Genomic DNA, 23,770 nt, shown 5'->3' with positions numbered 1-23,770 from the left:
AATACGAAAATAATACAATACTATTTTAAGATATGTTTTCATATTTTAATTATGCTAATATGAAGATAAATACATTAAAATAATATGTGAACGAAAATTTTATTTACAATGTTTTATATTGTATAATTAATTATAATTAATGATTTGTGGAAGAATTTTCTACTTAATTATTATACATGTTTATGCTGTAGATTATTCACCTGGATTAACAAAATGTATTCATTTTTAATAATGTAAAATAGGGTATGTTTTATTATACTGTCTAAATTTTGAAGTTTTCTCTTCTGCCTTTTTGGTGCACTTTTTTAAAAACTATTTTTCTTTATGTTTTTTTATTTTATTTTTGACAGTCTTATATTCTGGATAGATTTATTAATTTATGACACATTTGTATGTATGTTTTTTTTTTGCATGTACATTTGTTACATCTGGCCAGCTGTATTTGTGAATTCAACTATTTTGAATCTATATTTTATTTTATTTTTGTACACTTTCCCCATGCCTCTATAGAACAGTTATTACTGATTTCTTATTTGTATTAATTCTTTCTTTTCCTCCTTTTTATACAGAAATGTATTGCCTTTTAATTACGTGTAAAAAGCTTCCTCCCCACCCTCTCTCTAATAGCTGTAAAATGTAAAATATGAGCAAAGTATATGTCAAACATTTAACAAGTGATGTTTGTGTATTTGTATGTTCTTCTAGTTTTTTTTTTTTGTTTTTTTGTTTTGCATGCTCAGATGATAGCATAATTCTTCAACTGCTAGTTCATGAGAAAATAGCCATGTCAGAAGCAAACAATAACCCCCCTTCATGTTGTTTTTAGCCTTTGCGTGCTGAACCAGATAAACATCTCCTCGCGGCTTGTCCTCTCTTGCCCCAACTGCCGCACAGTCATCTTGCAATCAAAGAGACTCGCGACCAGAAGCTCCATCCGTCGCCCGACAGCCTATGATGTCATTATTTGTGGAGCATGATGTCATTGTTTGCGTGTGGTGGGATGCAAAGAAAAGTTTTAGAACCTGCTAATATCTGGGCCCCACTTCCGTCTCTGTTGAGCCTTCCCATGTCAGCACCCCCTCAGATCTACGCCCGTGGTATTTTGGTCTTTTTTTACGAGCTGCAGTCGTGACCCACCAGTTGAGAATCACTTTTTTTTTTTTGCATGTGTGCTGCTGTGTCACACACTGACAGTGCTGGTGAGCTCAGCTGTGTTTTGGGCGTGTCACTCAAATTCCACAGTCCCTCCTGACCACATTTTAAGGCCTGGGAGGGTTGTTAAGTGTGAGTGCATATAGAGCCGGCGGTTATATAAAGCCTGTTTTCATGTCTCCGTATGATACCGTGGCTTTAAATAGTTGGCTGTTGTCAAGCAAACATAATTTGGGAGGCGGAGGAATACACTTTGAGTTTCTTTGACATTTTGAAGTACAAATGTAGCTATTGTTGACCCTCAGGCTTGGTGGATTTTACTATTCTTTCATCTTGTTCATGGCCAGAAACAGTCTGTCAATGTAAGATTATTTTTTATTTTTTTGCTATTTAAATAACATCAGTTCTTGTTATTAGTATAATTAATCAATTCATCTTCCATTTTTTCTAATCAATGTGCAACAACAACCTAAAATATGTATTTTTATTTTTAAAATACATTTTCTCAGCATTGTCTCACCATTTTTCGTCTATTGCTAAATCAGCAGAAGGAGCTGCACTTCATAAATCAGGGGTCACTAACATGGACTCACCAGGTAAATCTGAAGGACCACATAAGAAACACAGAAGCCTGTTCTAAAAATAGCTCACCTAACTCTTAAAAAATATATACCAGTGAGTTGCATAGATTTCTTTAGGTGTTTTTTTTTTTTTTTTTTTATCACACTTGCATTGGAAATTACATATGCTTGCAGTTACATCATCATTATGGCAGAAGGAGCAGTTATCAACCTCAAATTTATATATTTTCTTCAGAAATTCTTCTACAGGATAGGCCTAGATTATGATTTTAAAATGTGTTTGTTTGACTTTAGGCAAACGGGCCATTTTGTATATTTTGTAAATGCTTTATTTATGTTGATTGATTGGATTTGCTACAACAGAACCCTGCTAAACCTTCCCTCTATCATGATTCATGAACTGCTTTGGATTTAAAGACTTTATTAGAACGTTTTATTACATTTTTTGTCAGACAGGATACATTCTATATTTGCCAATAGACAGTGAAGCCTTGTTGTACCTAAAAAAAAAACTTAAATAATTGAATCAAGGGCAGTGAGATTACATTGCATATTTTGCCATATACTAACTTTGAGAACAAATCATCTGATATTTTGTATTTATTTTAAAATGAAGACTATGTAACTTGAAAAGGTCCCTTGATGCACTTCTTTCGCGTTACACGCGCCTGGAAAAATCTCTGACGTCATCATAGAGCGACACGACAAACCTGACTTCGGCACGCCATCTTTGTGCGACTGTTTATTTCCGTCATGGCGTCGGTGGATTTCAGAGGTAGCGAAAACAATGGTTTCATTGTCATTTAAATCATATAGACACTAATTTATGTTTGGCCATAGAAGACTGGCGAATGAGTTAAACATTAGGTTTATTATGATATGAAGAATCAATGTATTGTTGTCGTTCGGTTGTTGTTGTTTAGCTTTTAGTGTTAGCAGCTAGCATTAGCAGCGCGTTTATTTCATTGATGGAATGGAAGGTGGGGGTTCTCTCCAGCTTACCTTTGAATCTTAATCGAGAATGCTATTTATGCTCTCTAATAACATCGACTTTGAACGTAAAGTAACCACTGGAGCATTATTTTATTTACTTTATTATAAAATGAGGCTGTCGGCACTTTTAAACTGATAACCTGACTTCCATCTAAGTCACTTTCCATTCATCTAGCGTGTGATGATATTTGAACACTTCATGATGTGTAGATTGCATCTTACTAAATGTATTTTGATTTACTTTGCAGACAACCTGTTGGGTATTTCCTGGGTGGACAGCGGCTTGGTGCCCATCCTCAACCCCGGAAATGTACTCGACTACTTCTCGGAGAGGAGTAACCCCTTCTATGACCGCACTTGTAATAACGAGGTGGTGAAAATGCAGCGGCTCAGCCTGGATCATCTCAAGTATGTTCATCTCGCTATCAATACGTGGAACGAGTGCTTCAAATGCCTGGAAAATATTTATAGAAAGCACACAAAAGAAAAAGCAATGGATTACTTAAGTGCACGACCTTCTCCCTCTGCACTTTTCATGAATAATGTTCCATTTGTTTTTGTTTTGGAAAGAAAAATGTGTGATTATGTGACTGTACCGCATTACTTTGCTTTACAGTCAGATGGTGGGAGTAGAGTACATCCTTCTCCATGCGCAAGAGCCCATTCTCTACATCATCCGGAAGCAACAGAGGCAGTCACCCACGCAAGGTGAGCATCGTGTGGCCCAAAAAAAACATACATATATATTTTTTATGCTAACACCTGAATTTTCACTGTTGAGGATCAGTAAAGGATGTATTGTTTACACTTGACCAACGTCTTCTCATCTCATTTTGCATCAACCAGTGATTCCCTTGGCTGACTATTACATCATCATAGGAGTTGTCTATCAGGCCCCGGACCTCAGCACGGTCATCAGCTCCAGAGCGGTGAGGACCGGTACAGTGAATTATTGAACCCTGGAGCGAATAGCATAAATCGGCTTGTAATTGACGTGCACCCCATAATTTATTATTATTATTTTTTTTCTAATTGCCTATTCATGCCAGGGTAGCATTACTTGTAAGTGAAACTCCTCATCTCACTTCAACATAGTTCATTGACAATAAGATGCTACAAGTTGGAGGCAAATTACTATTATTTTCTAAATGAAAGTCCTCAACTTATTTCAACTTCATATAGAAATCAGCATATATAAAAACAACTAACAACAACAACCTCCGACCAAGACTGGAAAACCACACATATTAGAGAGAATACCCCCCCCAAAACAAAATACTACAAAGTCATATAATAAAATGTAATAAAAAAATAAAAAAAATAAAATAGTTTTTTATATTTAAAAATATTAGACAAAAATACAAAAAAATAAGCAAATCATAGACAAAAAAATATTCAAAATTCAAATTGTAAATGCTTTTCAGGCAACCGTACATTCTTCAAAAATTATTGCAGAAAAATACAAATACAGCATGATTCCACGATGACAAAAAGTTTTTTTTTTTTTTTTTCCCTTTTCAGCTTTCTGCAGTTCACGGCATCCAGTCTGCGTTTGACGAAGCCATGTCCTACTGTCGCTACCATCCCTCCAAAGGATACTGGTGGCACTTCAAAGACCAGGAGGAGAGAGGTGAAGCATATTCACTCACATGGACTTCACACAAATATGTCACAAGAACACGCCAAATGAATGAATGAATGCATGACGCTTTGACAGAAAAAAACAAGCCAAAGTCCAAGAAGAAAGAAGAGCCGGGTTCACTCTTCCAGAGACATCGTGTGGACACTCTGCTTTTGGACCTTAGGTCAAAGTTCCCGCCAACCTTCTACCAGGTACTTTGTCTGACTTCAGACACTTGTTGACATATTCGGGTGACATCATTCTCTGTACCACTCGTTTTTGAAAAAAAAAAGTGTGTGTTTACCATGTGTTCTTTCTGCAATTTCAGCCAAAGCCTGGAGAAAAGCCGATTCCAGGTAGGATTTCAATTATATTGACATATCGGTTAACTACCTGGGCTGAACGATTCATCAAAATCAAACTAACATTGCGATATAAGTAGAATGCAATTTTAGAATTGCACAACCTGATTTGGAAAAAAAAAGTCATGGTTTCATGAAATAAAAAGCACACAAGCAAACTCGTAACACAACCAGGAACAAATCTAAGTAAATCACATCTGTAAGATGACGCAATTCACAATTGGATTTTTTATGACTAATTAACACATTACTAATATATTTTAAAATGTGTGTTTCAGTGGAGGTGAAAAAAGAGCCCGAACCTCCCACGGAAACGGTCAAACAAGAAGAAAGGGAGCCGGCGACCAAATCCTCCGCCTCCGCCGCGCCGGCCAGCAAGCCGCCTCCCGAGAAGCGAGCGAGACTCCAGTGACCACCATCGCGACAGCCGACTTATTCTGCTACTTGTCGCCGATGTGATCAGGATGAGGAAGTCGTTCCTGTGTCGGGCCTGGATGCCTCACACACAGTATTATTGAATAATGATAATAAGATGAACCCTGGTGGGGGATGAGGCAGCGGATGTTTGATGATCTTTTTGATGACATCAGCATTTTGCAGTCAGGATCAGTTTCATTCCTGCTCATCTTTTTTGAACACATGCGGGAATGATGATACGTCGTCAGCTCCTGCGGGAACCCAAGATTCCTCAACTGTATTTCATACACTGCGCTTTAGTGTCTGTTTTGTGTAATAAATGTAATATGTTATTATATCACCGTTAATTTTTATTACGTTTATATATTGTTGTTATTGCACATTCTTGTCATTTATTTTTTAATTGAAGAATGACAAATTCAGCAGGAAATGCCTCTGTTATGATTGTTACACTTCATATACAGAAGAAGAAATATAAAAATTTTCAGACAAAATTATTGGGAAATTATGAAGCCCCTAAAGAGTCATGGGAGAAAAAAATGATGTGTTTCTCGTTAGGAGGTAATTTGAAGTAGAAAAGAAAAAAAAGTTGCATGAAAAATATTAGAAAAAAAAAATACTATAAAATATGTCTTGGTATGAAATCAATGTGTTTTGAAATTGTATGTATTTATTACTATATAAAAATATCTGTAGAACTTAAATAAAATAGTCAAAATTACACAAAAGTCCGACGCCAGTATTCACCCGTAATAAACAAAAGTAACACTAGATGTCGGCATTTGTCACTTTTGGGCTAAACTCAAGAAAGCTGTTTATGTTTATTAACTTGTAACAACTTTTTTTTTAAACTATTACTTGTTTCCTCAAGTAGATGTACACATGCTATAATCCACACTATGCCCTCTGTTTTGTTTGTTTGTTGTTCAACTGCGAAGTGTATAGTTTGTGACAAAGTGTGCCTTAATTGTTTGTAATTTGAATGAAAAAAAAAATAAAATAAAAAATAATAAAAAAATAATAATAATAATCCACATTATGACGCCTTTTTGTAGAAGAAGTTACACGCGTTCCTCATCCTCTTCTTCGCGTGATTAGCGTCGGAAGCCACGAAGAAGAGCGTCCTCGCTGGGCGTGGTGGGATAGCACGGTCCTCCAGTGGAGTACTCAAAGCAGCAGCCAAGCTCCCCGGCTTGGGTTGGCTTGGCTGACTGAGGCTATAGCTAGCGGAGGTAGAAGATGCCTAGGCCAGCGTCTCCGACCAACTACACGGCGCCGTTCGTCCATTAGTTGGCGGCGGCGGCGTGCGTGTCGCCCTCGCCGGCCGCGGTAGTTCCCGTCGTCGGTCCGCTAAAACAAGCCATGGGCTCGCAGACCCTCCAGATCCTCAGGCAGGGGGTCTGGGCTTCAATCACCGGCGGTTGGTACTACGACCCCGACCAGAATACGTTCGTCAACGCGCTGCATCTCTACATCTGGCTCTTCTTGCTATGCTTCCCATTCACGCTGTATATGGTGAGTTCCTCTATTTTTTTTGTTCTTGTTGTTGTGTTTTTTTAACCCCGCCATTTTATTCGACAAACACGGGAGCTCGCTCGCCTTCCCCCCGGCTGTCGGTCCAGTTTAGCGGCCACTGAGACACGACATAGCAGCCTCCCTGGTCTATTATCTGGAGCGTACACAATGTAATGTGCCACCAAAGTACAACACTACCACGAAACGCTCCTTTATGCCTCTGAATAGACCATTGTTTTTAATATTTATGTTTATTGAACAAAATGTTAAAAATAACTCCTCATTTTTAACACCGTCTAATTTACACTGGAGCCGAATGGCCTTGAGTTACTTTTTTTTTTTTTTAAGACTGCCCCTCCACACACCGATTTTATAAAACAATATCGGGAATAAAAAAAAAAAAAACATTTGCAGTGATACAAAAATAATAGATGGAAATGAAACATTATGAGTAATATCAAAGAACAAAATCAGCATAATATGAAAGTATATTTAAAAAAAATGATATAGTATGAGAAAAGTATTAATAATTTTAAACTACTGACCCCCCCAAAGAAAAAAATGCATGAAAAATATAAAAATGTCTTGTTTTGAGCTAATTTAAAGTTAAATTCTTCAAAGTAGCGCTTCCTACCTTTTCATATTGATATATTTGCCATTATATTAGGATATGACAAATATTAGGGAAAAATGTTTTAGAAAAATAAACATACTAGAACTACTGTTCATTGTTTTTGAAAAACAAACGAAAAAAACAAACTATTAGTTCAAAACATTACATTAAAATATAGATATATTATGTTCATATAAGCTACTTTAAGAGAATATACCAATATTAGACAAAATGTTGGGAAATAAACAAAAAATAATAAATACATTTAATGAAAGGTAATACAAAATAATGGAAAGACAAACACAGACAAAAAAAATGCACTAATTCTATATTAGGAAAAAAAATGCAAAAATGTTGAATTAAATCTATAGAAACTGTTAGACTCAAAATAATAGAATGAGAAATATAAAAAAATATTTGTAATCTTTGTCCGAGTTCAATGACTAATTGTTCAAAATTTTATATATATATATATATATATATATATATATATATATATATATATATATATATATATATATATATATTAAAAAAAAATAGATTCTGCGATATATCGCGATACTACATCGCGCGATTCTCGAATCGATTCAATAATCGGCAGAATCAATTTTTTTTTTAAGGATTCACACCTTGAGCATGGAAGAATGTTATATGAACGGAACATTAAGCCTTAATATTTTATTTTAATGCTGTTCAAACATGAAACAGATTACAACCTCAATAAGACTGAAATTTCAGATAAATAATACATTTTCATATAAATCTTACACTCTACAAGCTTACTGATTAGTATTTTCTAAATTTGAATGAAAAAAAAATCGCAACAATCGACTTATAAATTCGTATCGGGATTAATCGGTATCGAATCGAATCGTGACCTGTGAATCGTGATACGAATCGAATCGTCAGGTACTATATATATATATATATATATATATATATATATATATATATATATATATATATATATATATATATATATATATAATCATAAGAGAAAAGTATTGCACTGAGATTTCTATTAGCGCCACCCCAGTGTCAGTTTCCCGGCCATCTTAACTTCTATATTGAGGGTGTGTTTGTGGCTCGCCTTCTATTCCGAGAGTGAAAATCCACCGGTCAGCTCGGTGGTTTAGAACCTGAGCCACAGCGAATAGCAGCCCGAACGGATGCAGATGGTTTTCCACGTGCAGTGGCAGAAGACGTGGATGCTGGATGTTGGCGTGGTTGACGCGTCATAGAGATACAAGTGGCTCACCTACACTCGCTATCTTCTGCTTGGTTCGTTCTGTTGCTAACCAAAACAGCAGCAGCTACAGTAATAGGAAACAGTCCAAATCTCAAGGTGCTATTATTTTGGTTGTTTCACGACACAAAAGGGTCTCACTGTTGGAAACACACGGTCAACAACACAGCTAACAACTTTGGCTATTGGAGCTTTTTTGCTAACCAAAACAGCAGCACCTACCGACACACTTAACCAGCCAAATGTCTGCATCCCGTGGCAGGCGCTGCCGTCCACCATGGTCATCGTGGGCATCTACTGCGGCGTGATCGCCGCCATGTTCCTGCTGCTCAAGACGGTCAACTACCGGTTGCACCACGCCCTGGACGAGGGCGAGGTGGTGGAACTGCAGGCCAAGAAGACGCAGGGCGGTCGAGGTGGCGCCGAGGCGACGCGCGACTGCGGCACCACCCGACGCCAGGACAGCAATGGCCCAGGGTAGGTTTTTTTTTTTTTGGCGTCTATAGGGTAGGGGCTAGCAATTTTGGGGGGGGGGGGGGGGGGGGCTAGGGACCCTTTACAGGAGAGACCTTTTAATCTGTTTGTTATGTTTGTTTTATTGGTAACTCAAAGCTCAACAACACTACATAGCTTTTGGGTTGGACAAGATAGTGTTTCTCTTAGAGTAAAGTCAACATTAGTATTTTCACCAGCGGAGGCAACACTTCATCACCAAGCTGCCAAATTGCATTTTCCAAGTAATGTTTTCAGTGTTTTTTTGGCAGCATGTGAAGCCTGTCTTGCTTAAGAATGAGATATTTCCAGCTCGGTTGACCCCATGGGCCTCAGGAAGAAAAGGTTTGGAAAACGTCCACAGAGTCACTGGTGTTAAATTCCAGAGACTCAAATGGCCCACACAAGGGATACTTGGCTTCTAAATTCCTACAAATTGCATATGGTCACAATCAGAAAGAACAATAGTTCCTTTCTTGCAGGGATAATGGATGATGGGGAATGAAACATCCCAGGGGTATTAACTCGTCGCCAAAAAACATTGCGGCCCCGTACGTACTTTGTTTATAGTCACTGTTTGCTTCACATTTGGGAACAAAATGTTAGTGTTTTTCTTAATTAAAAAAAAAATGTTAACAGTCAATTCTCCCAAGTTTGATGCACACTCAAAACACGCGTATCTCAAATCTTTCCCCTTCGTGCCCTTTATAATAACATAATAATCCCTCTCAATATTGTTTTTCATTAATGAATGCATACAATGTTAAGTGATAAGTATAATAACAAAATGTAAAGTATTACACAGTTTGTCTATCATGATTTGCCAATTTACATTAGGTTCCTTCTGCTTTGTGCGCCCACCAGAGGGCAGTGTAATACAAAACGCATATCATAAATAAAGAAGAGTTTCACAACAAAACAGTGATGTTAGTCGCTTTTCAGTATTATTTGTGGCATTCAATTATCTATTGCTTGAAGGTTATATTGTACCATCTGCTATTTTTTGTTAGCCTGTCAATGGCATATTGCATTGTGTGTTAGCATTAAGCTAGTTGGTGTTACACAAATTATTTGTTTTATGTTTAATCTCTGGGATTGGCAATAAAAATCATGACGCAAACACTTGGTTGTTGTGAAGTGTGATGCCACGATTAAAATTTTTACTCGCAAGTCAAGACAAAAAAAAAAAAAAAAGGTTTACAAGTATGTTGAAATAAGTCAGGTGGCTTCTAAGTCAAGGTACTGCTGTATTTTCATTTTTGCATTGTAAACATTAAAAAATACAGTTTTTCATAATGCATCCCTGTTAATATTTTTCTGGTAAGTTCAAAAGCTCTGGCAGAAAGACGAAAAACCAATGAGGTTGCACTTTTATTGCCCTAAACCGGGCTGAGTGACTCATCGACATTCCAGAGTGGCGGTCTTTAGCTGGACCCTTTTGGAGAAGCACAACAATTTGCGCTCCCCACTTTACCCATCGTTTGTTTGCCTCACATCTGGAGCCCAAGTTGTTTGACAAACATTGTTGTTGACTCAAGGTGTTGTTGTTTTTTTGCACGCTCCATGTGACCGTTTCCCAGGATGTTTATCTTTGCCGCTTGACCCCGGTTACAAAACTTCCCCGGCGCATGGAAATGATTTATAGACGATCCCTGACAGGCGGTTTGTTTTTCGGTCATCACAGCCCGGTTGAAAAAGCACATCTGGGCTAAATATAGACCCCGGGGCTACTTTACATCACTTGAAATCTCATTAACTGTCCTTTATTTCACTCATCCGGGCTGTGAGAGACAAACCCTTTTTGGAGTTGCGTAACCTCTCCGACCCTTCATTCAATCAGCTTGACTGATTGAAAGGATGGAGATGAATGACGCGTAACGCCGGTTGACAGTTGCACCGAGCATTAGCGTGATGAATGACACACCCGGACTGTGAGTAACACAAGTGTGTGCTTGTGTGTGTGGGTACACAGAGACCCTGGAGGGGGGATCGAGATGGCCGACTTTATCAGGCAAGAGACGCCGCCAGTGGACTGCAGCTCGCGGAACTCCTACATTGGGATGGAGCAGCAGGTAATTTATTGTAGTGCTGGGAAGTTAAAAAAAACCCCAACAAAAACAAACACATATCTTATTGCTGTAATTACTGTAAATAGATTTTCCTGTATGTGGACTACACTTGCGTATTTATTTTCTTTCTTACTTTCTACTCCGTACTTTGTCAAAATAAGCTTGTTACTTTTTTTTTTTTAGCGTGACATAAACAAAGACGCAAATAAAGAACGGGAAAGTAATTGATTGGCGGTAATTAAAATCTTGGACTCTTATAAGGTAGAAAATAAACAAGGAGCGACGTGGAGGACCCTGAACCAGCATTAACAACGATGATGCAACAGATACGGATAAACAAAATAGTCCCCATACATAGCCTCATTTTTGGATATATATATATATATATATATTTTTTTTTTAAATGTATTGGCTACAAGAATGATTTGTGGCAAATTGTTTGTCTTGTGCTATCGTAAAAACCGGCAGCTTCCAATATCTTTTTTTAAAAATGATTTTTTTTTTTTTTCCCCCAGTCAAACCTGAACAAATGAATACGTTTGGTGTGTGTGTGTTTTTTTTCTCCAGTTGTTAGCTAGGCATTAGCTAGTTAAGCTTTTTTTGTTACATGCTTCTTCACATCAGCAAAGCTATAAGGAACAGATTTTAACAGCGTGCCCAGTTTTTTTTTCCTTCTTCCCAGTACAATCGCTCTGCAAGTGAACAATAGAGGGAAACATTTTTTTTTGTGTGCAGAGAAGTTTATCTAAATGGATATACAGTACTCTTTTTCCATTTTTCACTTAGTCTCTCATTTTTTTAAACTTTTATTTTTGAAATTGAATCAATACTTTGACCCAAGTTGTTTTTTTTTTTTAAATACACCTACACAACTATCTATACATCTTCTACATATGTAAGATCTTCATTAAGCTTGTTTATTTAATTATATGCTCTTATGCCTTAAATATACCATATATATATATATATATATATATATATATATATATATATATATATATATATTTATACGAAATATTTGTCTTTATTTTGAAAAATCCTATATTTTTGATGGGGCTGAAACATCCATCCCATCCATCCATACATACATCCATCCATTTTCTTGACCGCTTATTCCTCACAAGGGTCGCGGGGGGTGCTGGCGCCTATCTCAGGTGGCTCTGGGCAGCAGGAGGGGTACACCCTGAACTAGTTGCCAGCCAATCGCAGGGCACACAGAGACGAACAACCATCCACACTCACAAGCACACCTAGGGACAATTTCGAGCGCCCAATTAACCTGCCATGCATGTCTTTGGAACGTGGGAGGAGACCGGAGTGCCCGGAGAAGACCCACGCGGGTACGGGGAGAACATGCAAACTCCACCCAGGAAGGCCGGAGCCTGGACTCGAACCGGAGTCCTCAGAACTGGGAGGCGGACGTGCTAACCACTCGCCACCGGGGCTGAAACAGATAAAATGAATTACCGTAAACATAAGAGTAAATAAGTTAAGAGTGTGGTCAAGCAAGGAATTAAACTCGTAATTTAATGTACCACTGTATCTTTTTAGACTTTCTTGATCTCGATTTGGCCTCCCTGTCATTTGTCATTTGGCTTAAAGTCACGGTCTTCCGTTTTCACTCAGGAAAATGCACTTTATAAATACAAGATTTATACCCTTGAACTTCTTCACAATCTACACCTCTGGGTTTCTGTTAATGTGTGGTGGTGATTTGATTTTTTTTTCCTAACCCCCCCCAATCCCCAACCCCCAAACCCCCGCTTATATTTTGCCATTTTGTGTTTGTTCTGTCAACAGCGGGACGTTTCTGTGGACAGACAGTTGTTTACCCCTCCAGCCTATCGCGGGGAGGGGGGGGGGGGGGGTCGTTTCACAGACCGGGCCAGACGAATTTGTCAGCTCCAAGATGTCACTCCCACAGCAACTTAACAGCACACACGGATTATTTATTTATTTATTTATTTATTTATTTATTTTTCACTCACTCACTCACTCACTCACTCACTCGAGTGAGTGAGTGAGTTTAGGAAAAAATCACCACCACACATTAACAGAAGCCCAGAGGTGTAGATTGTGAAGTAGTTCAGGTGTATAAATCCTGTATTTACTGTACATAGTGCATTTTCCTGAGTGAAAACGGAAGACCGTGCCTTTAATGTTTAAAGCGGTGTGCTTCCGCCAGCACAGGAACGGATGTTCCACTTCATTAAGATCACGCGCCTTGTCAGTTGACCTTGCGTGAACATTTTTGCTCTTCCTAGGATACAGCTTCCAATTTATCATCTTTTGCATTCCCATTCCAGACGCCGTCCACCCTCGGGAGAGCAACGGGAGCCAAAGGTAACGGAACGGTGGTGGCGACCTCCGCCCTCCCTCACATGCTAAGTCACGCTCGGCTAACGTGTCCGTCTGACTCGCGGCACAGTCACGGGATGAGGCGCTCGTTAGATAAAGCCACAGAGTCAACACAAGCTCAGTGGGATTGCGTGTAGTGTGCAGACATCTGCCAAGGCATGACAGTTGTGGGTGGGGGTGGGGGGGGGTGGGGGGGGATCATTGAATGCTTGGGCCTTGTTGTTTTACTCCTGTCCTGCAGGTGGCAATAACGTATTTTGTAAATGTTGTTCCAATGCAGTATGTAGGGGGCAGTAAGTGTTTGCAAAGTATGTTTAACCTGCCACACGCAGCAAGTTTTTGGTAGGGTACTGCTCAACTTGGCCCCAATGCAGGTGGAGTTTAACAGCAGAAAATATCATTAAATTACCCCAGCTGCACATACACCAAACTGAAGGCAAAAATTTCGATGTGCTGGGCAATGCTGTTCCACTCCTGTTCTGTAGTTGGCAGTAATGTCAGTTGCAATGTAAATGTAACCATCCACACAACGCAAACTTTTTTTCACCCCCAGTGCGCCGCCATCTTCCGCTTTTGGTGGGTGCCTGCCCTGCTTGGCCCTAGTGCAAGTTGACTGGATCACTGACTGTGAGCTGAAAATTCCACACTTCCTACCAGATTGGTGGCGCTATTAATGGATAATGGGTTTTGTTGCCACCCCTCGGGAATAATTGTTGGAAACCGTATTCTGCTTGACTAACAAAAAAAACTTCTATCTAAACACAACTTCATGACTTTCACTTTTGTGCTAGTGGAGGTAATAAAACTACAGGTTCCCACTGGGTCCATTGTCTGCTGAAGTGTTTTTCACAGAGCAAGCAAGCCACTCTGGCAAATGAGTACTGTTATTGAGAAATGCCGATTTTGATCAAGGATTTTTCTTAAAACACCGTTGGGACGGACAAGAGAACATTCCGGAATTAGCGTTGCCTCATTTGGGGTGTTTCTGGGAAAAGTGCTCGGAACTGTCTGTTACTTAGGTCACCTAAAGGTAGATTGCGCAGAGAAACAAAAGACGGTGGCAGTCAAACAGGAAGGGCAACAACGGCACCTCGCCGAGTACATTAATAATTGATTGAAGCTGTCGTCTCCTAATTGCTTCCCTCCTTTCTTTGCAGATGTGGGAAAGACGTCAGACGACATCAGCTTGACTCTGGTGGAGAGCTGCAGTCACGATCACGGTACGCACGCACGCACGCACGCGCGCAAGTCCATTTAAAGGGAACGTATTAAGCAAAATGTAATTTTCATGTTTGTCTGCAAATAGTTGGGAGTCCGCTGGGAAATTAAACAACCAAGTAAATCTTTTTTTTTTTTTTTTTTTTTTTTTTCTCAGAATTGTTCATTCGGTAGTCTTACCGATTCAACGTCTTGTCATCATTGCTCTTTTTTTTTTTTTTTTTGTGTGTGTATGTGTGCGTGCGTGCGTTTGCGTGTGTGCGTTTGCGTGCGTGCGCGTGCGTGCGTGTGCGTGCGTGCAAATACGTATAAATTTATACTCATTCATTCACCTAAAACCTTATAAATATCCCATTACCCTTCGCCTTAACCAGGTACTTCAGAATCTTGCCAGAGTCGTGAGGTTTAAATGGTCAGGAGACCAGAGAAAAGGTCAGAAAAAAAAAGAAATAAAGAGAAAAGAAAGGTAAATCAAAGTGAAATCCAGCACCGACCAAACACTTCCTGCCTTCCCCATGATTACAAAATCAAAGTCTTACGCCAACCCCGGAAGCCTCTAAATTCCAGCAAATTTAGCGAGATCTCAAGAGCCCAGAGGAAAAACTAAAGAGAGGAAGGAGGGAAGGATCGATAAGGCAGAGTGAGATCCATAGAAGCCAGTACATCCAATCCATCAAAGTGAAGTCCAGCACCAACAAGACCCCTCCTGCGTGGTTACAAAACCAGAGTCTTATGCCAACCCCAGAAACCTCATACTTCTAATAAATTAAGATCTCAAGTGACCAGAGGAAAAACTAAAGAGAGGAAGGAGGGAAGGATAGATAAAGCAAAGTGAGAACCACAGACACCAGCACCAACTGATTCAAGGGGCTGTGGGAGGGAGAGGGTACTTCTGTTGAGTTTCAGTAGATGCTGGTGCGACGGATCTGGCATGCATAAGGACCACCACCAAAGAAAGAAGCCGTCAACCGCGGTCCAGCAAAGCGAGCACCCCCCCCCCCCCCCCCCCCCCCCCCCCCCCGGAATCCCCAGGCCGCGGCAGCACCAAGGCCACCCCCAAGCCACCCGAGCGGACACCGGTCGGCGAGCCGACCCAGACACCCGGAACACCCCCGCCCCAGCCCCGGCCCACACCCCCGAGCCCAAGGCCGCAGAACGAGGCCCAGCGGGCCCCCACAGCGCCCCACCGGTCCCCAGCCCCCATCCCCCCACGACCCCCCCGCACCCCACCCAAACCCGCCATCCACCACGACCCAGGCCCCACCACCCCCGACCCCCAAACCCCCGAACACACCCCGACCCCCAGCACCCAACCCCTAACCCAACCAAGTAAATCTTAAGACATCTGGCAGTTGTTGAAAATGTGTCTGTAGGCGAGCCGTTTTGTACTTCTGCACCAGTTTTACCAATCAGCAAACAGCCAGCACATTTTTTTTTAAAGATGTGACCCAGGCCTGTTATGTATATGTCTACAAATGGTTGTTTTATTTCACAATTAATAGATGAAAAGCAGTCCAACTACAAGGAGACCTCGAGTTAAGGTGCACTCGACCTAAGGCGTTTTGACTTTACAACGGTTACGACCGGTCCGCCAATTTGACTCCTCGTCCGCCATATAGCCCGTACTGTTTTCCCCTCGTCTGCTATTTAGCCCTTAGCCCTTAGCTAGTGCTAGCGCTTGTGCACTTGTGGGAGTATCTTTGGCTTTTTCGCCCTTTTTTTTTTTTTTTTTTTTTTCTTCCCCCTCTCCATATCATGGCCCCAAAGAAGAGAGGTATGTCTTCTATCAATGTTGGTCCAACCAAAAGAAAAGCAATTACCATGGAAACGAAGCTAGACATCACACACCGATGAACATTGGCAAAGACTTGGGCTTCAGTCGGACAGTCACAGCATCTTATTTTATTTTTTATTTTTTTTTAATGTGTTTTAGATTTTTTATGTAAATTATTTGGATCTAAATATTGTCTTTAATGGAAAATTTGTTTTACATCGCGAGTGTAGGACCGGAACTCCGACGTAACTCAAGGACTCCCTGTATTTGTATACAAACTATTACGAAGTTCCTTTTGCACAAGATGTCAATTCATAAATATGTGTCTCCTTCTTTTCCGTGTTTTTAGATCTACTCTCAGACACAAAGATGTACTGCCTGGTTCCCAACGACTCCTTCGCCTCCATGCAGCCCTCCACCTCCTTGTGTCCATCCGAGCTGTCCCGAGAACCCGCCGAGCTCTGCAACAACAGTAGCCTGTCGCACGAGGAGGCCGCCCCCCACGTGCCCTCGCAGTCGCAGCAGACCTTTCGGAAGGAGCCCCGTGCGCGGGGCCTGCCTCGGACCTCCAGCTCGGCAGGTTCCGCCTTCCCTGACCCGGGCTTGCCGGACTTCGCGCTCTACCCGCCACCTAGGAGGGGCGGCCTGGATCCCGTGAGCGAGCTGGAGGCGGCCAGGCCGCAGCGGGAGGCCGGCGAGGGACTCTACCAGCAGGACCAAGCGGTGGCCGCCACCTCGGGGCTGGGATGTTACAGGCACAAAGACCCACACAGGGTACCCCGCTCCGTCTCCAGGGAAGCCGGAGAGGGAGGCTCAGGTTTGTACCAAGCGGACGCGGGCGGCAGCGGGAAGGACCCCAACGTCGGGAGGAAATCGCGGCGAGGCGAGCGCAGCGCCGAGAGCCTGCGCAGCCTGAGCACGCGCAGCAGCGGCTCCACCGAGAGCTACTGCAGCGGCACCGACCGCGACACCAACAGCACCGTCAGCAGCTTTCACAGCGAGCAGACCAGCTCCACGCACGTGGAGAGCCTGCAGTCGCTGTCGGACCGGGCAGAGGCCGCCTCGGCCCGCGCCGACAGCCGGACGGGTTCCCGGGATGTCGGCGGCCTCCCTTCAAGGGAGGCCAACAAGAACCCGCACGCAAACGAGCTGACGGCGAACCGGCCGGGGACCGCCGAGGGCAGCGGGAGTCCGGAGGAGCCCGACGCCAGGACCGCCGGCGACGGCTCCGTCGAAGTGGTCGCCGCGGATGCCGTTGGGTCGAGCAACCTCGTGCAGAGGACTTGCTCCCTGTCCACCGGCCGCAGCGGGCGGCGGCGGACGGGCAAGAAACGGGCGAGCAGTTTCGACGCGAGCCGCCACCGGGACTACATGTCCACGCGCGGGCTGGCCAAGCCATGCAGCGCCGTGTTCCCCGGGGCCGGCGGAGAGGAGGACTCCAGTGACCACAGCGAGCTGAGCTGCGCCTCGAGCCTCCCCTCCGCCCGCCACCTCAGCACGGACAGCTCCTCCAGTGCCAACTCGCGCTCCTGCCACTCCCCCGAGGGGCGCTACCGGGCCCTCAAAGCCAAGCATGCCAACGCGGCGTCAGAGGCGGGAGCACGGGGAGGGAGGCGACGCGCCTCCCGGCGTACGCCCAGCACGGGCAGCGCCAAAACGCACGCCCGGGTGTTGAGCTTGGACAGTGGCACCGCCGCTTGCCTTAATGACCCCACGCGTCTCGGCGCTCCCGCCGGCCCGCGGCCCCTCACCACCTCCAAATCTGACCTGGAAGCCAAAGAAGGGGAGGTCCTGGATGCCGCCTCTCTGCTGGGTCGCGCCTCCCAGCTGGAGTCGGTGACGCGCTCCAGGAACAGTCTGCCCAGCCAGGCCGTGTTCTCGGAGATTCAGGACGCCGCCGCCGCTTGCCTTCGGGGTAGGTAGTGAAATGCTGACCCGTCTCTCTACATTATCGCCGGTTTATGTTTCAAATGGGTCAGAGGTGCTGCGTAAACCCAGCATATGATGATATGGTGTTGGTGCACTAAAACCTTTAGGCAGTGCTTTTTTTTTTTTAATTTCATTCAGGTGTTTAAAATGACGTTATTGTTGTTAAATCACTGTTTTTTTCAGGAAAAAAGTTGTAACCATGAAAAAAATCTGTGAAAAAAGTTGTTTTTTTTCATGAAGAACAGTTTTTTTTAAAAGTGTATTTTCACAAAACGAGTAAAATATTTTTTGAGAGATGAAAAACATTTTGAAAATAATTTTTGAGAAATACAGTGGACTGCACAGTTGCAGTTTAACACTTGAAAATTCATCTATTTGTTGATATTTTTTAATATTTAAAAAAAAAAGTTGAGATGAAGATGAAGCAACTCCAGTTTTTCATGGAAGTGGCATTTTGGAGGTTATCGGTGTCCTTGAAAGAATTTTTGGGTTATTATTGTTTATTTCTCTTCCAGTGCATTTCAATAGAATAGTGAGGGGTCAACTATATTAACAATATTCCAATCTAATTTACAGTTGAAAAAAAAAAAATTGGTATTTACAATTTTTCTAGATTTTTTTTAACAGTATTTTTATTTATATATATATATATATATATATATATATATATATATATATATATATATATATATATATATATATATTTATATATATTTATTTTTTTTTCGAGAGAGAGAGAAGAAATGTTTTTCTTCAAGGAAATTTGACCGATTTTTTTTAAGGAATAATGTATATTTTTAATATTTTTGGAGTGAACAAAATGTTCTGAAGAAAGAAAAAAAATAATAATTTCAAGAAAAAAACTTTTTTTTGGTCCCACGACTCCCACCTAATGTATTGTTGCTTTTCGTCCACATCAGGGATGTTGTCGTAGCGAGTTTCCATGAGTCTGACATTCCCCCGTGTATTTTATGACACCACAGCACGTGCTTTTGTGTTGAGGTTAGACAAACAGCTGCTCTCTTAGTTATTTGTGACACACGCGCACTCTAATGGGCTACCCCCTCACCCCACATTCTGCAGATCTGAAAGCAGATATCTTAAGCTTGTTGCTTTTGGGTTCTTGTGAGACTTGCATTTTAATAGCTTATGTTTTCAAGACATTGTGGATGCTTTTTGGAACGTCTGAATTTACCAGAGCATTTTGGAGAAGGTCCTTTTCTGTCCCCGGCTCACAAAACATGATCTTTAAAGGCATGCTTGGTTGAAATTTGGTGTGAAAGAACATTTTTAGGATGAACAAGAATGGAGTCTGTAAACGAGACACGCCATGTTTTCTTTCATTTTCACTTAATGTCATGTGTCCCAAAGTTTTATGGGTATTTGGTATATGCTGCAGTGTGTATTAGTTATTGGTAAAGAAATGCTTTCTCAATAGGGTTTTTTTTTTTTTTTTTTTTTTTTTTTTTTTTTAAATAACTTCCCCCCACTTGTCTCGTTATTCTTGTTATATGACTTCTTTTTTTTTTTCCTTTTTTTTTTTTTTTTTTAAGTATTATGAGGCTTTTCTGTGGAGAGGTACTGTTTCATTTGAAAAAACACATTTCTGATTTTTATTTTCCTTTTTTTTTTTTTTTCAAATTTGTGGGTGGGGCAAGCAGTTGTAAAAGAACAAAAACGTGGCGAAAAAATATTTTGGGTGAAAAATAATTTTATAAAAAAATATTTTTGGGCAAAATTAATTTACACCAAAAAGGAAGCATTTGTTTAAGAAAAAAAAATGTACATTTTACTGGGAAAAAATGTGGAAATAAAAATATATAAAAAAGAAAAAGGTTGAGGAGAAAAATGTGCAAATTAAAAAATATATATATTTTTTTTACAAAAATTTATTTCAGCAAACTTTTTTCCAAAACAAAACAAATTTTAAAAAAGATTTTAAGAAACTTTTCTCCGCATGTGACAAAAACAATTTTTTGTTAGCCTGATTGCATACAGTCCCCTCCAAAAGTACTCGAATGGCAAATTCAATTCCTTTTTTTTTTGTGTTGTTGTATGCTGAAGACATTTGGATTTCAAATCAAAAGATGAATGAGACTAAAGTTAACAATTGCAGCTTTTATTTCATGGTATTTACATCTGTACGTGTCAAACAAGTAGGACAGAGCACCTTTTCTTTGAACCCAAACACTTTTCAAGTGAGCAAAAGTATTGGAACAAACAAATTAAGAATAACATTTAATATTTGGTGACCTAATCTTTACCTGCAATAACTGCCTCAAGCCTGCAGAGAATCACTTTTGCCATAAAACCCAGTTTTTTCTCAATCACAGCCCCTGGCAGCGAGGAGACGGTGGTATTCCGTCGCGAGCGGAGCACGTTTCGCCGGCAGGCGGTACGGCGGCGGCACAACGCTGGCAGTAACCCCACGCCGCCATCCTCCCTCATTGGATCTCCCCTCAGGTACGGCGAAGGGTCTACCTGTGCACGTGTCTTTCATATTAACTCATGGTTCATTTGCCTTTACAGGAGTTTCTCAGAAAATTAGAATATTGTGATAAAGTCCATTATTTTCTGTAATGCAATTAAATAAGCAAAAATGCCACACATTCTCGATTCTTTACAAATCAACTGAAATATTGCAAGTCTTTTAGTGTTTTAATATTGCTGATTATGGCTTTTTTTCCCCCTTGGTCTGAGGAAATATTCTAATGTTTTGAGATAGGATATTTTGAGTTTTCTTAAGCTGTAAGCCATAATCAGCAATATTAAAATAATAAAAGGCTTGCAATATTTCAATTGATTTGTATTGAATGCAGAATGTATGGCATTTTTGCTTATTTAATTGCATTATAGAAAATAAATAACTTTATCACAATATTCTAATTTTATGAGACAGTCCTGTATTTTAGCACAAGCTTAACTTATATCCTTATGGCTACCAGCAATTCAAATTTGTCCTCTGTAGTGGACCTTTTTAAACCCGAATATCTCCCACCCAGTGTATACGATTGAATTAACTCCTTTTGTGCTCTATCAAGGACATTCAAAGCTTTCCAATGATACCAAATATGTATTGCTTGCGTTTATTTAAAAAAACAAACAAAAAAAAAACATGGGAAGACAACCTTGAAAAAGTAATCTCAAAATAATATGCATTATTGATGGGGAAAAAATTGCAATGGGATAATTTTTCAAAATTGTTCAAGCCCCAAATAACACGATCATCATGTGTTGTGTCTTTCTCAGCATGTGATCCCTTTCATCCTTTTCTCCTGCTGTTATAGTGCCGTGTCATCTATTTAATGACATTTTGGGTGGCCAAGCAAAGAATGGAATCCTTTCAACTTTTCCAGGCCTGCCTAATCAATCTCCTCAAAAGTGCACATGATTTGCCGGTACAGCTGTATCGCATCTATTTGCTTGTTTTTTTTCCCTGTTGCTCCCAAAGCGATTTGGAGATGCTGCTGCAAAATTTAAACATTGTTTTGCCAATCGCCCCAACCTGAGACCGTTCACCTTCCCATCTTCCGTGGCTTCTCACGTTCCTCCCCGCTGCATCTCTCCCGCAGTCTCCAGGAGGCACTCAGCCAGGCCACCCAACCTCTCGCCTGCCAGGCCAAGTCCACTCAGCCGTCTCGCACCGCCTCCCAGGTGACGGTGCTGAGCACCAGCGCCTCCCTGCTGGCCAGGAACGGCAGCGCACACCTGGAGGGCTCTCAGGACAAGGCCTCGACGGTCGGCGCCAGCAGCTTGCAGGATGATCTCGGTAGGGGAACAACGAACCCCCATTTATAATTTTAAATATGCTTGATAAAGCAGAGGCGCAAATGATGAACCGTGCTATCGCGCTGGGGGGGATCACTGTTATGCCCTTCTGTTGGGGTCGTTGCAGTTAATCAGACGACCGCGTTTATCCGACTGATGTGATCAGATCCTGAAGTGGAGTGCACATTATCCATGCTCCAGTTAGCTACGTTTGTTGATGGAGCGTCTGCAGCCTCCTCTCGGATTATTAGCATGATAGCAATTGATGGTGACTGTGAATGACTCCAGTTTACAAAAGATCTTTCTGTGTCTACGTCGTTCTATGCAAACCAAACGTGTATTATTAGGATGTTTTGAGAAATACTTGTACGTAGAGCAAATCTCAATTTTGTGTTCATGCTTGTAATAATACAATTTAATTGTTTTATTTTAACAATTCTGTTTTTTGTTTTGTTTTAAGGAAAACTCACACCCTCCTTGTATGAGGCTGTCGGGTGCGACATGTCCCTGGTCAACTTTGAGCCTGCCACCAGACGAGCCTCCAATAACATTTGGTGAGCAGCACACACAAAACCATATACAGGACTTTCTCAGAAAATTTTTATATTGTGAAAAAGTCCTTTATTTTCTGTAATGCAATTTTTTTTTTTTAAAAGTCATACATTCTGGATTCATTACAAATAAACTGAAATATTGCAAGCCTTTTATTGTTTTAATGTTGCTGATTATGGTATTTTATTTTATTTTTACGTGGTCTGAGGAATATTTTGAGAAAGGATACTTGAGTTTTCTTAAGCTGTAAGCCATCATCAACAATATTAAAAATAATAAAAGGCTTGCAATATTTCAGTTGATTTGTAAAGAATCCAGAATGTATGACTTTTTTTTTTTAAATTGCATTACAGAAAATAAAAAACTATCACAATATTCTATTTTTATGAGACAGTCCTGTGCTTTTATTTAGTGTAAACAGAAACAGATTTAATTACACTTTGAAATGAAACAATATTAAAATGGCTCATTGTCAATTTTCCCATGAATGAAAGATTGTCAAAGGTTTAAATCTTGTTTTTAAAAAGTGCTTCATCAAATGGTTTGTCTTCTTTTTAGGAAACATTTTTTGAGTGTAACTGTTAAGAATAGTAAAAACATATAACTGCTTAAATCGTTTCTTTTTCGGATAGTGTAACAGAACCAGTCTTCTTTTCAGGAAACGATTGAAGTGCAACATTAACAGTAATGAATGACATATATATAGCAGCTTATAAGTTTTCACTCTAGGAAAGTGCAACAATGTGTCATCTTTTTTGGAAATGAAAATGCAACAATAACAGTAGTAAAACTATTTAGCAGCTGATGATTTAGGGAAGTGCAACATCTTTAGTACCCCGATTGTTTTCACAATATTACAGATGTGCAGCAGTACCATAGTAAGCATCTTAGAGCTTTTCAGTTTCGGAAATTACTAAACAGCAGACAGTGACAGTAGTGAACATTTATAAATGCTGTTTGTCATTTATTAGTAAATGGTTGAAGTGCAACAGCACAGCAGTAATAATATATGACAGCTTTTTTAATTTTTTTTATTTTTTTCCCTTTCCGGTCAAGTGCAACATCAGTCGTTTGTCTTCTTTTTCAGGAATTAACAATATAGACAAGTCC

General features: G+C 40.7%; 2 protein-coding genes across 6 annotated transcripts in view; both read left to right on the top strand.

Annotated features, from left to right (window-relative positions):
• Window positions 1-2,396: 2,396 nt before the first annotated feature.
• med6 (mediator complex subunit 6) lies at window positions 2,397-5,463 on the top strand. 2 transcript variants are annotated; one of them, XM_077538844.1, is made up of 8 exons: window positions 2,397-2,508; window positions 2,975-3,134; window positions 3,343-3,434; window positions 3,573-3,655; window positions 4,248-4,356; window positions 4,444-4,559; window positions 4,676-4,703; window positions 4,988-5,463. In XM_077538844.1, exons 1-8 carry the CDS (start codon window positions 2,487-2,489, stop codon window positions 5,119-5,121), a joined length of 744 nt encoding a protein of 247 aa, XP_077394970.1. In that variant the 5' UTR covers window positions 2,397-2,486; the 3' UTR covers window positions 5,122-5,463. The 2 variants fall into 2 exon arrangements, with proteins under 2 accessions (XP_077394970.1, XP_077394971.1); XM_077538845.1 differs by lacking the exon at window positions 2,397-2,508 and adding an exon at window positions 2,529-2,713.
• An 806-nt stretch (window positions 5,464-6,269) lies between these two features.
• pcnx1 (pecanex 1) overlaps window positions 6,270-23,770 on the top strand; it is a 40,047-nt gene continuing 22,546 nt past the window's right edge. For all 4 annotated transcript variants that reach the window (XM_077538334.1, XM_077538333.1, XM_077538335.1 and 1 more), the window contains exons 1-9: window positions 6,270-6,641; window positions 8,763-8,977; window positions 10,965-11,064; window positions 13,368-13,404; window positions 14,577-14,639; window positions 16,761-18,326; window positions 20,674-20,803; window positions 21,913-22,109; window positions 22,569-22,662. In XM_077538334.1, coding sequence (XP_077394460.1) covers window positions 6,489-6,641; window positions 8,763-8,977; window positions 10,965-11,064; window positions 13,368-13,404; window positions 14,577-14,639; window positions 16,761-18,326; window positions 20,674-20,803; window positions 21,913-22,109; window positions 22,569-22,662 — 2,555 coding nt within the window. In that variant the 5' untranslated portion in view covers window positions 6,270-6,488. The remainder of the gene's footprint in view (window positions 6,642-8,762; window positions 8,978-10,964; window positions 11,065-13,367; window positions 13,405-14,576; window positions 14,640-16,760; window positions 18,327-20,673; window positions 20,804-21,912; window positions 22,110-22,568; window positions 22,663-23,770) is intronic.

The sequence above is a fragment of the Festucalex cinctus genome, chromosome 12 (assembly GCF_051991245.1).
Source record: "Festucalex cinctus isolate MCC-2025b chromosome 12, RoL_Fcin_1.0, whole genome shotgun sequence".
Lineage (NCBI taxonomy): Eukaryota > Metazoa > Chordata > Actinopteri > Syngnathiformes > Syngnathidae > Festucalex > Festucalex cinctus.
The sequence above is the reverse complement of the archived record's forward strand: the minus strand, read 5'-3'. Positions and strand labels throughout refer to the sequence as shown.

Excerpts from the sequence above, each read along its gene's own strand:
- med6 (XM_077538844.1), top strand. The coding sequence starts at position 2,487 with ATGGCGTCGGTGGATTTCAGAG. Across the intron at positions 2,509-2,974 it reads GGCGTCGGTGGATTTCAGAG|ACAACCTGTTGGGTATTTCC; the intron begins GTAGCGAAAACA and ends TTTACTTTGCAG. Across the intron at positions 3,435-3,572 it reads GAGGCAGTCACCCACGCAAG|TGATTCCCTTGGCTGACTAT; the intron begins GTGAGCATCGTG and ends TGCATCAACCAG.